Source organism: Brassica rapa, chromosome A03, assembly GCF_000309985.2.
Source record: "Brassica rapa cultivar Chiifu-401-42 chromosome A03, CAAS_Brap_v3.01, whole genome shotgun sequence".
In the NCBI taxonomy this organism is placed as follows: Eukaryota; Viridiplantae; Streptophyta; class Magnoliopsida; order Brassicales; family Brassicaceae; genus Brassica; species Brassica rapa.
In genome coordinates this window covers 28,174,563-28,190,590 of record NC_024797.2, presented here as the reverse complement: position 1 = coordinate 28,190,590, position 16,028 = coordinate 28,174,563, and the positions used below count along the sequence as shown (strand labels likewise).

The 16,028-nt window shown below is 37.6% G+C and overlaps 5 protein-coding genes and 1 non-coding gene across 6 annotated transcripts; 1 reads left to right on the top strand and 5 right to left on the bottom strand.

Moving 5' to 3' along the window:
- Positions 1 to 191: 191 nt before the first annotated feature.
- Positions 192 to 262, bottom strand: TRNAG-GCC. Its single transcript has one exon. It is a non-coding gene; the product is annotated as a tRNA-Gly (tRNA).
- A 113-nt stretch (positions 263 to 375) lies between these two features.
- LOC103862129 lies at positions 376 to 1,654 on the bottom strand. Its single transcript, XM_018657750.2, has one exon. It carries the CDS (start codon positions 1,415 to 1,417, stop codon positions 866 to 868), a length of 552 nt encoding a protein of 183 aa, XP_018513266.1. The 5' UTR covers positions 1,418 to 1,654; the 3' UTR covers positions 376 to 865.
- Positions 1,655 to 1,820: 166 nt separating this feature from the next.
- Positions 1,821 to 3,827, bottom strand: LOC103861823 (basic salivary proline-rich protein 1). The gene is made up of 3 exons (XM_009139530.3): positions 3,555 to 3,827; positions 3,126 to 3,413; positions 1,821 to 3,051 (listed from the first exon to the last, which is right to left on the bottom strand). Exons 1-3 carry the CDS (start codon positions 3,696 to 3,698, stop codon positions 2,020 to 2,022), a joined length of 1,464 nt encoding a protein of 487 aa, XP_009137778.1. The 5' UTR covers positions 3,699 to 3,827; the 3' UTR covers positions 1,821 to 2,019.
- A 752-nt stretch (positions 3,828 to 4,579) lies between these two features.
- On the bottom strand, positions 4,580 to 8,770 carry LOC103861822 (GPI-anchored protein LLG3). The gene is made up of 3 exons (XM_009139529.3): positions 6,350 to 8,770; positions 6,206 to 6,262; positions 4,580 to 6,070 (listed from the first exon to the last, which is right to left on the bottom strand). Exons 1-3 carry the CDS (start codon positions 6,429 to 6,431, stop codon positions 5,727 to 5,729), a joined length of 483 nt encoding a protein of 160 aa, XP_009137777.1. The 5' UTR covers positions 6,432 to 8,770; the 3' UTR covers positions 4,580 to 5,726.
- Positions 8,771 to 9,256: 486 nt separating this feature from the next.
- Positions 9,257 to 10,873, top strand: LOC103861821 (E3 ubiquitin-protein ligase RMA2). The gene is made up of 2 exons (XM_009139526.3): positions 9,257 to 9,513; positions 10,079 to 10,873. The coding sequence occupies exon 2, from the start codon at positions 10,083 to 10,085 to the stop codon at positions 10,671 to 10,673; it is 591 nt and encodes a 196-aa protein (XP_009137774.1). The 5' UTR covers positions 9,257 to 9,513; positions 10,079 to 10,082; the 3' UTR covers positions 10,674 to 10,873.
- Positions 10,874 to 11,328: 455 nt separating this feature from the next.
- Positions 11,329 to 13,621, bottom strand: LOC103861820. Its single transcript, XM_009139525.3, has 3 exons — positions 11,841 to 13,621; positions 11,635 to 11,760; positions 11,329 to 11,548 (listed from the first exon to the last, which is right to left on the bottom strand). Exons 1-3 carry the CDS (start codon positions 13,167 to 13,169, stop codon positions 11,495 to 11,497), a joined length of 1,509 nt encoding a protein of 502 aa, XP_009137773.1. The 5' UTR covers positions 13,170 to 13,621; the 3' UTR covers positions 11,329 to 11,494.
- Positions 13,622 to 16,028: the final 2,407 nt, after the last annotated feature.

Here is a 16,028-nt window from a genome sequence, read left to right as displayed (position 1 = left end):
TAGGCTTGGCCTTAATAAATAACAATTTGAAAAAAAAAAAAAATACATTTAGCTGAATGTTTTTGTTAAACCCAAACTGAAACCTAATGAACAACCTCGGCCTAGTTTTAAGTACTACCAGTATGGAACGAGCGGCCCAAACATAGAGATCGTATAAATGTTGTTTTTAACAGTAACAAAAATTTTAAAAATGCACCAGCCGGGAATCGAACCCGGGTCTGTACCATGGCAGGGTACTATTCTACCACTAGACCACTGGTGCTTCGTTGATATGCACAATACATGTATTATAATGTATCTTAAAAAGACGATTTTCATGAACATTTATATATGCAAGAGTGTATACAGAAGAACCACACAACCTCTTACTATATAGAACAAAAATACAACTACAAATTAACTTCTCACACTAGCTTTTCAGCTTCCTTGAAGAATAGAACCAAAAACTCTTTAAGAGGAATTAGAATAAAAAGACGAATTTCATACATGTAGGAACATGGGATGTCGTTATTGTTGTCTTCCGTCACTAGTTTACCAACAAGAACTCTTCATTCTCTCCAACAAGCTCACTTCCATGCCTTCCCTTTGCCTCTTGTCACCATCATCAGTCAAACTTATATATGCACAACCTATTGGCCTCCTTCCACACACTGTAAAGCTATACACATTGGTCTCCCCTATCTTGACCAGCTCAGGCAACTAACCTAACATTCATATCCTTGTCAAGCAACACACTGCTCCTCCTTTACTCCCAATTCAAGAATCAGATATCGAGGGTAATAATCATAATTTTATCAGTTAAAGCAGAGAAATTAATATATTTATAGGAAATTCAGAAACTAATAAGAAGTTACATTCTCATGAATTAAAATCTAAAACCTAGAGGGATTATTCTTGTCAATCTTGGAGACGTCCTAATCGAACTTGTTTTCTTCTTCTTCAACCTCTTCTTTCCTACTGACTCGGATCCAATCGATTTCTTACAGATCTCACTCTCTCCAGCGACTCTATCAAAATCACCAGAGAGGTTTCTGATAATCCTCGCCACTCCCTCATCTCCCGATCCAATCTCATCCTCATCATCGTTAAGATCTACGTACCTCCTTCGTTTCACCGCAACCGGAGCCGCCGGAGAAGAATCAAAACCGGATCTCTTCTTCTCGGAGTCTCCAGGGCTGGAATCCTCGAGCTGCGCTCGGAGCTTGTCGACGTCACCTTCGATTCGTCCCTGGAGACGGAGGCGCGTGAAGTTGAGACCACCCGTGGACCAGTGAGCGTCTCTAGCCCACGAGAGAAGCGGCGGATCGACGCGGTGAGAGTTGAACTGAGGATTAGCGAAGAAACGAGGACGGGGGAGTGCGTTTCCGTAGAACTCCACAGGCCTGATGGCGATGTTCTTACTCACCGGCGTCGTCATCGTGAAGTTACACAAAGGAAGAAGATATTAGAGAGATTGAGAAAGTCTTATAGTATACAAATCGTTTGTGTTATTTATAATACTATCGAGAGAAAAGGAAGATACAATAATGGAAATATTCCTAATCTAATAATATCAACAAGATTTATTCGGCGCGAGACTCTTGCCGCGCTGCTTGAAATAATAATAAAATAGTATTTGGCGCCTCTTCAATTTTTGATTCCTCGAAATTTTATTTGGATTCTTAGTTGTTGACGCGTGTCGTACTCGGAGTGGCTTATATTTATGACATTTGTTTTATAATGTACTAATGAATAAATAACTAAAAAAGTAAATAGACAAATAATTTCGCAAGCTTGCTCATTTTCTATGAACATGATTTTATACAACCACACGTAGACGATGCTCGTAAATACATGCAAGATTGTGTAAAAGAAAATAAACTCAAAGACCAGATATTTGGGTTGTTCAAGTGGCAGATAGAAAGTAAACACACGAATTATCGGAGGAAACATAAATTGAGTCCCATAAGAATACACAACAGGCCCAATCTATTGGGCCCAATAAAACTAGGGCCTAGAAGAGGAGCCACTGTGGTTCTCTCACCACCCTCTGGGAGGCCCTCCTGAGGACTGCACACTCAATCTGTCAAGGAGGGCGTTGAAGTCGATAGGCTGTCCGCTCTCCTCCATCCGCTGAATCACGCTCATCACGTGGTCTCCTCTGAAACCCATACTCACTAGCTTCTCTATCAGTTCACCGTATTTTGATCTCATGACAGGAGATGGTGTCCCTGTGCTTCCACCACCTGCCTGGTGCTGCTGAGGAGCGTACCCACCACCTTGTGGACCTTGCATGTAATGCTGCCCTTGTTGCTGCTGCGGAGGAGGAGGCTGAGGTGGTGGGTATTGCATCCGCCCACCTTCATACATGGCATTGGCATACCCGGGGGGAGGAGGAGGTCCTGAAGGAACATACGCATCGCCTGTCTGGTGGCTATAAGACATTTTTGTCTGCTGAGGAGCCTGTGGTGGTGGTGGTGGTGCACTGTATCCGTAACCTTGCATCGACTGCTGAGGAGGTCCACCGTATGGTGATGGCATCTGCATGCTGCCGGGCGATGGCTCTACTGGAGATTGGTTGCTTGGTGGTGCAGGTGAGTATGTTGGGTAGCCTCCACTGGACTGTGGCCTCGCCTGTGGCTGCGGAGGCCAGTTCTGCTGGTACTGTGGAAACGACTGAGTTTGCGCTGAGCTTGGGTGAGATGGAGCAGGAGGTGGGGGCATGAACTGAGCCTGCGCTGGTGGTGCTTGAGGCTGAGATGGTGGAGCAGGAACAGGTGCAGGTGTGTTTTGAAGCTGTGGAGTAGGAGACATGTAATACTGTTGCTGCTGCTGTGGCTGTGGCTGTGGCTGCGCTGGTGGTATTTGATGAGGCAAAGCAAGTGCAAGCTGCTGGTTATGTGCATCAGAGGAGCTCTCAGTCTTCTTAGCCTCTGGAACAGGAGTCTCCTCACTTTTTTGGGAGTGAGACGGGGAAGATGAATCTTTCTGCACAACTTGAAGCCTCGCTAGATCTTTCTGCGTATCAGCCAACTCTTGCTTGTCTCTGAGAATCTGCACCGACCTACGCACCTACATCAAAAACACCGTTATAACAAACTAACAAAAAAAAAAAAAAAACTTAAAACATTAAATAAAACACAAACCTCTTGAAGATGTTTCTCCATAGATCTAAGCTTAACATCAGCCTCCTCGTTATCACGAGTCAAGTCCGACCTCATCTCACCAATAGTCTTATCAAGGTTGTAGCAGTAGAGCTCAAGCTGTGACAAGCGCGAGCTGATACCTTCAAGAAAGCGCATCACGTTGTCCGTATACTTCTTCATGGTTCTTTCAACAGTGGCAGTCACGTCTTGGCTCAGAGAATCCTCAGGTGGACTGTAAGAGCTCGTGGGAAAAACCGACGACCTCGCCATCCTAGTTTTGTGAAACTCCTGAGATACAAAAGAGTAGCTCAGCATCATCAATAGGCTTCGATTAACTTAACAATATTATAAAAAATTCCCAAATCGAAACCCTAGAATTTCCAAATATTAACGACACAGAGGGGAGGGAGGGGGGGATCTGGATTTGACCTTATTGAAGTTGTTGGTGGCAGCGATCGAAGGATCGGAGTTGGAACCGTTGGAGGAGTCCTGGTTGTTAGTGAAGTCGTCGTAAGTGCGGAGGATATCATCTGACCCGAAATCGAATCCCGAGTTGACCCGACCCGACGCCATCGATCAGAAGACTGGAATCGATTTGTGTGAGAGAAGAAGGCGAAATCAATCGCTTGGGAGGAAGGCAAAGACGATGAGGAAACGCAAAGCAGGAGAAGGTAGAGAGGAGGAAACAGCTAAACCGACTTTTTTCTCTTATTTCTGTATTAATATTTGTATCTTCGTCCCCAATGAATTTGATTGTTTTAATTTTGACTGCTTTGTTTGGGTTAGTTACTTACAACCCTTTCGAAAACGACGTCGTTTCATGGAGATGTGGGTATTCCGCCAAATAAATTTGGAGATGAATCCATGGAGAAAAATATGTTGAGAGACTCCTCCTCAACCATTGGCTGCTAACACCTAGAGCTAACGACCATGTCTTTTTTTTGGGTAGGTTTGATGTTACAGGAGATAAGATGAATGTGTGTACTTTGGGGTCTCTGGTCTTTAAACTGAAACTGAGTGCTCTTTGATCCTATGTGCAGGAAACCTGCAGCTTCCCCGAACCACATTGATACTCTTCTTCCTTAAGGTGTTTCTAAAGATGCTTCTATAATCTGAAATTCAGTCTATACTTAAGTTAAATGTAGCAGGAGCGTTGATATTGGTCTTGTCACTTGTTGTGTAGAATGTGAGCATCTTATAATTGCTCGTGTCTAATCTCAGCCATTGACTACTGGTGGTGTTTGAGATCTATATATATAGTCACAATGGTTAGCTAAACATTCCTGAAGAGCATATTTTAATTGTCGCATAATGTCAGTTTGTACCGGAAACATGAATCTTTAGCATCTGCATACCAGTCATGGTGATACTGAATTCAAGATAGCTGGGACAAGTTCTTCTAAGAACTCGTTATTAGAGATTTTATATTACTGTTTTTTTCTGCTTTAGTATGGTTATATTACTGGGCAGATATTCCACAATCACTTCACTTGGGTGGTAAAATGTTTACATTTGGCTACTTGATTTCCTACATGATTGTAAAATACGGGTATATATGAATTATAGAATAAGTTTTGGCCGGTGAATTGCTAGTGTCTTATAAATAAGCTACAGAAGGTTCCTTTGTTTACAAAAGAAAATGGCCGATGATAATTTGAATTAAATAGTGAGAAGAGTATTAATATTTCAAGATATAATATGGTCTTTATCAAAGAATAACGTGGTAACATTAAATTTGACGTAGAGAAAATCACCAATAACCATATGGAGTTGGGATTCGTTAATCGTCGCCACGAAAAGATGATCGCATCAATTTGCATTCGAGATTTACAACATGTCAAATAATAATCAGATCCACTTGTTCAATGCCGTTGTTCCCCCGTCATTAGTGTTTCAACCTTATCGTATTTCACCAAACAAATAACCTTATATTATGACTTATGAGCATAAAATACCAACAGTGACAATGGGAATTAAGAGGCGTAAGCTGACTTTATATTCTTAAAAATACAAACTCACAAATGGTAGCATTGTTCTACAAGTGTGTGGCTTAGCAAGCAATGAAGCAATGATAGACCCAACTTTACTTAACAGATCAAACCAATCATGTACCCTTTGTGTGGTTCTAACGTCCAGGCTCGAAGTCCATTTATTTTCTTTAATTTTTAGTTGTTATTTATTTTTGTTATTATGTTCCTATTTGTTTTTCTATCTTCGTTCGACTGGCTATATAAGGCCATGGGGATTATACTCAACCTTAAACTACTAAAATGTTATCATGATCCACATAGCATGTATATGAAACATTAGTCTTGTGACGTGTAACGAAATCTTCACGAGGACTCGGATATGTACCCTTTAATTGGTACTAGCATTCTTGAGGGCGAGACCCTATAAGTTCAATCCCCGCATAATTCATGTTACTTAAAAAGAATAAGAAAAAACAAAAACAAATAGTTCACGAGAGCCTAAAACAAAATCGAAAAATGTACATCAATGACTTTGCATGAAAGAATTAACGGGGTGGCTCACCAACTAATTAACAACGAAATGTTCATATATAATATATCTCATGTGGTAATTCATATATAGGAAAAGTCTTTAGAGGAGGCAAAACAAGAGAACGGTGAAAAGCAATGCGTGTGTGGAGACAAGAGGGATCGCTGCATAAGAAGATGATGTGGCGGTCATGACGTCGGTACAATCGAGCCCTTCTTTGCCTTCTTTGCACATGTTTGCGAATATTCCCGGAGGATAACGACCGTATATATTGATGTAACTGAACATTGTAGAGGCACATTCTGTCTTGTCATCGTTAAGAGCTTCCGCGAATGGGCAAGCAAAGTCCTTGAAGGCGGAGCAACATGCCTTGGCTGGATAATTTGGACCTTTGCATTTACTCGTTATGATTGTGTAATTCTTGTTCGCAAAATCTTCTTTGCATGCTGTTATTATCACATTGCATGTTAACACAAGTATTGAATCTTGTTTTTTTTTTTTAATTAGGTTTTGAATTAGTTAATCATCAATGAAGCATGCATGAGCCATATTATACGATCAATGATTCAAAATATTCTTACGTGTTTTTGCCTGAAGAAGACCTCGGCTTGTGGCTGGGTGTGACTCAAATTCATCAACTGCACATAGAAATTCATTCCGCTTTTTTCAATAACGTAAAAAAAAAACTATAGGCATATACTATATTTGAAATATTAGTAAATTACGAGAGATGTGGAGAGACGAGGCGGATCCAGACAAGAGTAGGATTGAAAGAAGAGAAACCAAACAACGAGGAGAATTCTCCATGCTTCTGTTTCCTCCTTTGTATTTGTCTTTGTCACATTTGATTCTCTAAATGTTTTTTTTGTTTTGTTATTTTGTTTTTTCGTGTTTTGGAGTTATAGGAGGAGAGAAAAATGCTGCGGTTCGTTGAAGTAGACGAAACAATATATATCACTGACATGCCAACAGAAATTTTCCTATTTTAAGCCTTCAAGAAAAGCCATCAAATTAACCAAAATGGCGGTTAAGCTTCAACTAGTTAATATCCATAACCAATTTGAATCATTGAAGACAATCTGCTCCAACAATTTAATATGATGAGACTTTGAAAACATTATCATCAACGTTCATGTATAATATTATATCTATGTCTAAAACATTATTATCTATATACATATATACAAGCTGCAACTTACTCCAATCCTTTTGTTATTATTGTTTAAACATAAACTATATAATAAATCAGTTTGTGGAATGGGGATAAACGGATACTACTCTAGGATGTGATTAGATATGTTTTAGGTTCCCTTAACAATGATTTATTATAAAGTTCATTATTAATCAATTTATAATAACAAAAGATACTATTTCCCAACCTGATGCCCGAACCGAGAATGTATTTTTCCAGCTGGTTCGTCACTTGTCACTTTATCAGCGATGTCACTAAACATAGCTGCCTTAAATAACAACACCCAGGGTGAAAAAATTTAGGCACTCAAGAGGTTTGGTGGAGGTTTTGGTTTTACTTTTTAGAGTTAGTATTTGACATTGTTAAGACTTAAAGAGGAACTCGTTTAAGGCTTTTCTATTAATTTAAAGTGTTTTTGTAGGAGTCTAGGACAGATCGACTAGTGTTTGTAATTATCTTTGGAAATTTGATTTGATTAGAGACTATAAACTTTTTTAGTCTTGAAAACCAGGAAAAAAACATCTTTGTATTGAGTGTTTTCCAATGATTCTATAATACTCAAAAATCAAAAGATCATGTAAATGTTTATAGAAAAACGGATAATCCAAAAATGAGAGTTGATGGTATTATATAATAAATCGTAAAGATGAAAATCGTATGTGTATTTGGGTCTTGAGATATGGTTCCGGTTATTATAAACAACATGGTGACGGCACAACATATATGAATATTTAGGCACTGTTTTTATCAGTGTCCGAATGGAAGAGCGCACAAGTGCAGATCTCCTGCACATGGAGTTCTTCCGCAATGCATTCACCATTCACCATTTTCTGTTTGCAAAAGCAGTTCAAGCGGGAGATCTGCATGCAGTTTAATATTTTCTGTCTTTTTGTGGAAAAAGCAGGAAATCTGCACCCGCCAATATTTGGTTGTGTTGATCTGCTTTTTTTTTGTTTGGTCAATAAATAACTTTGTTACAACACATAACTTTAAAAATATATTATCTAGTTTTATGAATACAATATTTTAATTTATTTTATTTACAACTTTAACAATACAAAATTATCATTCTCTACTAATTATTTTTTGTCATATAATTTTTAATTTATATAAATAAGAAAATAAAAAAAAGTATAAGTATCTTAAAAAACATTTACAGACATTTCGGCCGATCCTATAACATCTAAGATATTTGTTTAGATATTTAAGTGTCATTTTTATTGTTTTAATATATGATCTATAGTTTTGAACTGATTTTGTCATTCATAAGTTATACAAAATTATTTGATATGATTCTCTCCTGCATGATCTGCTTGATCTGCACTTGTCCTGTTTGATCTACATTTGTCCTGCTTGATCTGCATGATCTGTTTGATCTATCCTGCTTAAACTGCTTTTACCATTCGAAGCCTGATCAATTTAAGGAGTGGGTTTGGGGTTGTCTACTGACAAGTTAATAAATCTGAAATGTAATATGGTCTCATTGGTCTGATGGACACGGTGAATTTGGGGCTCTTCGCTTCCGTGACGTGTTTGAATTATACTATGTTTGATTTGTGGTTTAAACTATACTATGTCGATTGGTTGATAAGACCTCTAGTTAAGGCTTCAATGAAAACGTAGTACACTCCAATTCTAATCTAATGAAGCAACTTACCTAATTGACATTGTTATTCACTCAGCACTGCTTTTTCCAACTCACTACTCATCACCTAAAGCACTTCTATTAGTGGTTTCTCATTAAATGTCTTTTAAAGTATCTTGTAATTAACAAATGAAAACAATAAAAAGAAAAGAACAAATTGAGATGAATTTTTCATTCAGTTGAGATAAATTTAAATATCTTACGAGATACTTTTCTTATAAACGCTTTAGTTTTATTTGTAACTTAAAATATATTACACATATATTTAAAACCCTTATTTATTTTTGATAGAGATGCTCTAATAATCATAAATTTTGAAAGTATCGAAATAAGGAAAAAAATTCAAATAGTTCTAATGAAAAAGGAAAATTTACTAGGACTTGAAAGGGGAGGGGGGGGGGGGGGGGGTGGATGAAGTGGTGGTGTTCTATGGTGTGGTGCCAGAACCGGTCAAATTCTTATCCTACGAAAAAGAAATAGGGATAAACCGATAAAGTTTTTTTTTGTAAAAGATAAACCGATAAAGTTATGGGACAATTTGGCAGTTTGTAATATTTTATAAGTTATTTTTCAAAATTGTTCTGTCAAGTGAATATTTGTTTGTTCTGTAGTTGTGATTAAACATTTTTATAGTGTGGTCTTCTTTACTTCTGTAAACAAACGATGCTGGTCCGTTGCTGACCTTTTCAAAAAATAAGCAAGTAAAAGAAACAAAGAAGAAAAAGAATGTCATTTCGTTACTTTATCTACTTATTTTCAATTAGGTAGACGTTTCTTCTTTAAAATAATTTCTGTGGATTTTGTTTTTACACCTTTATAAAGTAATAAATAATACTTATGTGTGCGTGTGTGTATAATATAATATAAGCTCTCGTGCTTCTTCTGCACCACCTTCGATCTATTATTATTCTTACCCATTCCGCTTTCTCTAATTCCAAATAATTCTCCTCCCTTTGTTCTTCAGCCATAACTCTCTGAGTCTGAGGTTTTCCAAAGGCTACTAGCATCTAAAGTCAGCAGAGATCCATCGGTACTTACAATCTTTACGACGAGTACGTCTCTGAATCATCACTCTTAATATATATATATATATATATATATATATATATATATATATATATATATCTATGTTGTTGCGCTTGTATGTGTACATATAAAACCATCTACTCAATAGATCTCCACCGTTTCTTGAATAACTACGCACGGTCGCACGCAGCTGATTCTTTCCGATTATATTAAGTCAGTTTTAGATAATACGATTACGAATAATCTCCTTGTTATGTTATTTGATTAGTTTCCCATTTGCCATCATCAACGCTTCTCTGTTTAATTAACCACTATGTTTCTTTAAGGGTTTCTTTGATCATTTAGTTTCTTTTCTTATCATGGTATATAACGTGAAAAACCGAGAGTGATTAGTCTTCATAACTCCAACTAGCTACTTTAAAAATTATTACTATATATATATATATATATATATATATATATTCTTCTTCTTTTTTTTTTTTTTGTAAAAAACTAAATATTATTCTTTTTCTCACGAAATTTCGTATTTTAGGTGAAATCTAATAAACAACGACTAGTCGAGTGAATCTGTGTTTGTCTTGTACGTTTCAGTAAAATGGAGATAGAGAACCAAGAAGACGACCTAGCAACATTGGGTGACTCTGGAGGAGAGTTCGACTGCAACATATGTTTGGATCAGGTTCGTGATCCGGTCGTGACTTTGTGTGGCCACTTGTTTTGTTGGCCCTGCATTTACAAGTGGACTCACTGCACCAACAATACAAGACAACGCGTCGACCAGTACGATAAGAAGGAATCCTCAAAATGCCCGGTCTGCAAATCCGAGGTCTCCGACGCTACGCTTGTCCCTATCTACGGCAGGGGACAGAAAGTCCCCCAGTCTGGTTCAAACGTACCGAACAGACCATCTGGTCCGGTTTATGACTTGAGGAGAGGTGGTCAACGAGTAGGAGAAAGTGAGAGTCAGCGGTACATGTATAGAATGCCTGATCCGGTGGTGGGTGTGGTATGCGAGATGGTATATCGGAGACTATTTGGAGAGTCTTCGAGCAACGTGACACCGTACCGGGGCGACCGTTACACAAGTCTCCGGTTAAGGCGTCGGACAATGCAGGCGGATGAGTCACTAAGCAGAATCTACTTGTTCCTGCTTTGTTTCATGGTCATGTGTCTACTTCTTTTCTAATTGTATGTCCTCTCATCATGCGTTGGAATGAGTATGCATATATATTTACGGAGCTAAGTTACAAGTGTGTGTGTAAGAGTCTTGAATCTTCTGATTGTATGATTAAAACTTAATAATGTCAAAACCAAGAAACGGCACCGATTTGCTATTGTTTATTCTGATCTAATAATAATATGGGAAAAAAGGAGGCTTATCTTCAACTCAATCTATTTGTGCACCAAAAGGATGATAGTGGCATTAGAACGCGACGCAAACGGTGATGCTTTTTTCTTTCCAAAAATTCTAAATAAAATTTGGACCCTACGTTTGATTGATAACGGTGAATAAGACAGTGCTGATAGAAGAAGTTGGGTGTTGAAATATCAACTTTATCAAATTAATGTTTTTGGTACGGTTCTTTCTTTATACATTAAAAATGTTGTAAACAAAATTGGAGTGAGCTGTTTCATTTTAAAGCATAGTGGAGTCTGAGACGACGTATGGGTCCGCATGACACAACCCCCTCATGGCCTCATCGATGAAATCCATTTTTGTAGCTTCAAAAGTTGTAATTGATCGTGCCTATATCGAAAACAGGTTTTAGAATTTCGAATTTTAAGGATCTTTTTAAATATTACTGTAGGTATTAAATCCCTAGCTCGCGTAAAAAAAAAAAAGAGTAGAATGGCCCTTAAAAGTAATCAGATTGTATCATAGTAATAACAAATGCAAATATAATAGCGGATTTACAGTGAGAAAAACTGTAAAGTGCGAGACCAAAGCCTTATTTACACAAAACACATAACATTTAGAGTGTATCTTTTGCTTGCTTGTTTCCTACGTTACAACTCCACTCGGTAGAAACGAACCAGCTTCATGCTCTGCACTCTTTCCTCCTGCATTCCCACATTTTAATCCTTCCACTTACAACCAATGTAATTACCAAAATGGATATGTTGTGTAATAATAGTAATATTATTACCTGACCCTTGACCGATTCTTTATCCTGCTGTGGAAAATGGAAACCTGTTGAACAATTCTCTAACTTTTCCGGATTTTTCACCCATGCTTTTCTACCTTCACTCACTTTCACCCCAAACCTCCATGTCTACCACATTCGCATACAATCACACGTATGTTAGGTTTATACTTGTTAAGAACTCTGAGTGAGTGTAATCACATACATACCTGAGAAAGCGGAAACGTATCTCTCTCAATCTCACCTCCTTCAATGTTTATGCCAGTGCCTTGACATTCTGGACAGAACACTGAGAATATTTGCCAGCTAACATTACTTACCAACCCATTCGTGTTCGCACCACTCTGCTTTGTGCATCTCTTTTTCCCTTTTCCACACACAATCTTGCTCCCAAGTATCTCACTCTCACAGAAGAGAAACCAGTGCACGACACAAGAGACGTGAAACAGGTGGAACGCACCGAGGAGGTTTCTACTACCACACGCAAGTTTCCCTGTCTTCATGTTTAGTATTGCTGCTGCATCTTTCCCAGGAAGCATCTTTTGCTTACAGACTTCGCATATCCTCTCGGAATTTATCCTCTGTTGCTTCCTAAGCTCCCGTCTTACCTTTCTGTTCTTGATGATTCTTTTGTCCACGACACTATCATCATAATTAGCTATTAGAGCTCTTGAAGAGACCTCCTCAGAAGAGTCGTACTGACTACACAGAGAATCACTAGTGTCTTCCGGATCGGAAAAAGACTTCTTCCTCTTCCTGCCATTATTGTCTTCTCCTTTCACTGATTCTGCTGGACTAGATGTGAGAAGACGGCTCGGCTCGTCGAGAAACCCCAGCCTACCCAAATTATAGAAGTAAGAGAACGTGACAATAGCAAAGTCATGCTCCGGGACACTAGCCTTCTCCTCATCCGAAGCACCCTCCTCTCCTAACCACTCGCACCATAGCTTATCTATCCAAGTGGAACGCCCTTTCGTCTCAAACAACCTAGCAGCTATGCGTCCAAAGCCTATAAACTTAGCTTCCAAATCAACAGTTCTCTCCTTAATCAGCAAACCAGAGATCAACAGATTATCTCCACAGCGACCAATCTCATCAGCAGGTTGATTATTATCTCCATTTTGCCCTCTGTTTTCATCATACACAACAATAGCAAACCTTTCATCATCACACCAATCCAACAACGGAAAAACAACACCTTCACCACCAGAGATTTGAGCTTTCTCCTCTTCTTTAATTTCACAATCGAAGAAAAGCACACCATCATTAAAAGGCCATGGCTTTTCACCAAGGAGCGTGATCTTAGCGCACGACAACCTCTCCTTGTGAAGGCTCCCGTTCAAATGCCCGAGCAAAACGGCGTCGCTGTAGCAGGGAGCGAGACAGAGGGTGCAGAAGAAGACGAAACGCTTTCCATCCTCGCGGATCTCAACGTACGTGTGACCTTGCGACCTCAAGTTCCTCAAAGTAGTTCTCGCTAACTGCTCTTTCAAGCTAATAGTAGCCTTTGGTAACCCTAATTCTCTACTCTCAGCCATTCAATTATAACTTTTAAAAAATCTAATTCTAGGGATTCGATTTGGATCTCGAAAATTCAGATGCAAAAAAAGGAAAACAGATAAAGGAATCAACAGAAGATACTTATACGTATTCGAGGCGTGTTCGGAGAAGGATTCCTGGGGGATTGTTTCATTCGTACGCCGGAGATAAGGTCAACGCGAGCAATGGAGCGATGAAGATGGAGAGAAGAAGATCGCGAGTCCATCGCCAATATTTTTCGCGCGAATTTCGCGAAGAAGAAAAGAAAACTTTCGGAGGATTCAGAGTTGACGGAGAATCTGAGAAGAAACGACGAGAAAGTGTTGAAGAAAGAGAGAAGAAGAAGTTAACCGAAATCGAAGGAAAGCTTCTTTGTCCTCTAGTCGTTGAAGAGAAAACTATTTAACCGTTGGATTTCGTTGGTTGAGTGATGAACGGTTCAGATGTGCTTTGAGTTTTATTATATTTGTGGAGATTCGAATTTTTTAATATGAGATTCTCCGATCCCGATGAGTCGCGCGGTAATGGATAAACTTCAACACTTGATTAAAAAGTAAATGAACTAATAATTCCTCTATTTTAATCTCGATTGCTTAGTTTTTATATATTCGACACGATATCTCGTTTCGTTTAGTATTTTTATTTTCCTTGCGAAATGGGCTGAACAGGTTTCAGACCCAAACAGAGAAGAGCCCAAAGTACTTCAAATAGTTGTTGAAATAAGCTTCATTATGCTGCTGACAAAAAAAATTCTTCATTATGATTATTTCTGTAAAATACGTAACATGAATCTCCCTCTTTGTAACGCTTACAGAGCATACTCGTCAGTTGATACTGAACTCGTTCGAAAATTATTAGGTATGAACCATGTTTTGGGGGATCCCCCATGTTTTGGTTTATTACTAACTTTTCCGTTATGTTGTTTGACAACTTTAAATTAAATTTTCATTATCCTTTTCGTGAACTAGGAGCTCTATGTCGATCAATAAGTATAACATTTTTTCACTGCAAGTAAACTTTAGAAATGGGAGGTAGAGATGAAATTAAGGAACAAAATATATATATAGAGTACTTGTCGATGTTGATACTCCATAACGAGTTGTAGTCACCTCTTAAATTGATCACATTTTGAAACTAAGTTTATTTTTTTTGCTAAACTGTAAATATCATATTAATGAGTAAAAGATTATTACAAGAAAGATCTTAGTTCTGAAACCATCAAAGCAAAAAAGATAAAACAAGATGGATCAAAGACAAATAATTACTAAACAGAGGAGCCTATCTCAGCCACGTTTTATTGCCATTAAGTTTATAATTTCGAAAGTCTTGTTGTATTTATTGCATAAATGGGAACTTGTGCAAAAGTCAAACCTCGACTTGTGCAAGTGTAAACGAGAAGAAGGGTGAGAGATTTTGGTTGGCGGAAAGAAGAAGAAGGATCGGTTCTAATATGCAGGGTCGTCTAACAGCACGCGCAAGTGGAGCGGTCGAACAGGGTCCCAAAATATAAAAATAAAAAAATTTAAAGTTTTTTTGAAATATATAAATAAATTATGGTAAGAAACTTTAAAACTTTAGATATAATACTAAATTTAGAACTTATAATTAAAAAAAATAAGACAAAATTATTAAATTTTAAAATTACTTGATAAAATATACGATTAATATTTTTTTTGAACAGGGCCTCAAATTAATTTGAGACGGCCCTGCTAATATGAACTGTATAAATTCCATTTTGACCCCAAAAAAAGAACTGTATAAGATTCCAATGTCTTTAAAATCACCTAATCAATTATTCACTTATTTCACGTGAATCATGATCATACACATTTTGACTTTACCGCCATTCGATATTACCCTCTTTCCACACATCCTATTATCGTCCACCTAACAATAATCTAAAACTACGATTACGGAACCTTTTTTTTTATCGCATCAAACGGCTACGGAATGTTGATAAAGTACACAATGCTAACTTTAATAAGTCTTCTGTAATATGTAATGATTTTTTATGCATGTAGTGAAATCTTTTTTTTTTTTTTGGCACAAAACATGTAGTGAAATCTAGAAGTGGAAGTTTTGAGTACATACACCAAACAAATAAGTCACGTCATATATATATATATATATTTTTGGCTTTAACACTTTATATACCACCATGTCCTCTCTGTATAATCATCATATTTTAAACTAAACCAACCGTAATTGACGCTAGATATCTCCTTTACACATTTTTTCTCATAGCTTTGAGAAAGTAACGTCACACTACTGTCGGGCCGTATAATACAAAGTAGAAAATGGGTCATGTCAGTTAGATAAAAAAAAGGTTGGTCATGTTCTTTTGTTTATAAAAATAAAACAAACCGTGGATCCACTTTCTAAATAAGATTTGGGACTGAGCGAGTGACTGACCAACCATTGTTATTATCTATTGCCCTACCAACGCCTATAATAACAAAACATGAACCCAATATGTCATTAGTAAGCTAAAGGTAGTTGTTCGTTATAGCATACGAATTAGCGCAATAACCGTTACCTCAAACTCAAAATTATTAGTTTATATTTTCACAATGCAATGATTTAAGCGTTGTGCACACGAAATTGGCCATCAAGTTTCCCATGTGTAATTTATAGTAGTATAAGATATCGATTCAGTCCTCCATTCAAGTACACCCAACCATTAATACATATACTAAATTTGTTATAAGTAGACTTTGGTCCCTCCACAATTTTGTTATATGGGAAAATCAGCCTATATCCCCCTTTTGAATTCAGAATGCTTTGGAATAGAAAAGATAAAAAAGTTGATCAACATACTCTCGTATAAATAGAACGGATAAGTCGTCCGAAGAAGCTTT

Coding starts and splice junctions, on each gene's coding strand:
- LOC103861823 (XM_009139530.3), bottom strand. CDS start 3,698: ATGGCGTCGGGTCGGGTCAACTCGGGATTCGATTTCGGGTCAGATGAT. Junction 3,414..3,554: donor CCACCAACAACTTCAATAAG/GTCAAATCCAGA, acceptor TTTGTATCTCAG/GAGTTTCACAAAACTAGGAT. Junction 3,052..3,125: donor TGGAGAAACATCTTCAAGAG/GTTTGTGTTTTA, acceptor TTTTTGATGTAG/GTGCGTAGGTCGGTGCAGAT.
- LOC103862129 (XM_018657750.2), bottom strand. CDS start 1,417: ATGACGACGCCGGTGAGTAAGAACATCGCCATCAGGCCTGTGGAGTTC.
- LOC103861820 (XM_009139525.3), bottom strand. CDS start 13,169: ATGGCTGAGAGTAGAGAATTAGGGTTACCAAAGGCTACTATTAGCTTG. Junction 11,761..11,840: donor ATACGTTTCCGCTTTCTCAG/GTATGTATGTGA, acceptor CGAATGTGGTAG/ACATGGAGGTTTGGGGTGAA. Junction 11,549..11,634: donor AAGAATCGGTCAAGGGTCAG/GTAATAATATTA, acceptor GTGGGAATGCAG/GAGGAAAGAGTGCAGAGCAT.
- LOC103861822 (XM_009139529.3), bottom strand. CDS start 6,431: ATGGAGAATTCTCCTCGTTGTTTGGTTTCTCTTCTTTCAATCCTACTC. Junction 6,263..6,349: donor CTCGTCTCTCCACATCTCTC/GTAATTTACTAA, acceptor TTCTATGTGCAG/TTGATGAATTTGAGTCACAC. Junction 6,071..6,205: donor TCTTCTTCAGGCAAAAACAC/GTAAGAATATTT, acceptor TGATAATAACAG/CATGCAAAGAAGATTTTGCG.
- LOC103861821 (XM_009139526.3), top strand. CDS start 10,083: ATGGAGATAGAGAACCAAGAAGACGACCTAGCAACATTGGGTGACTCT.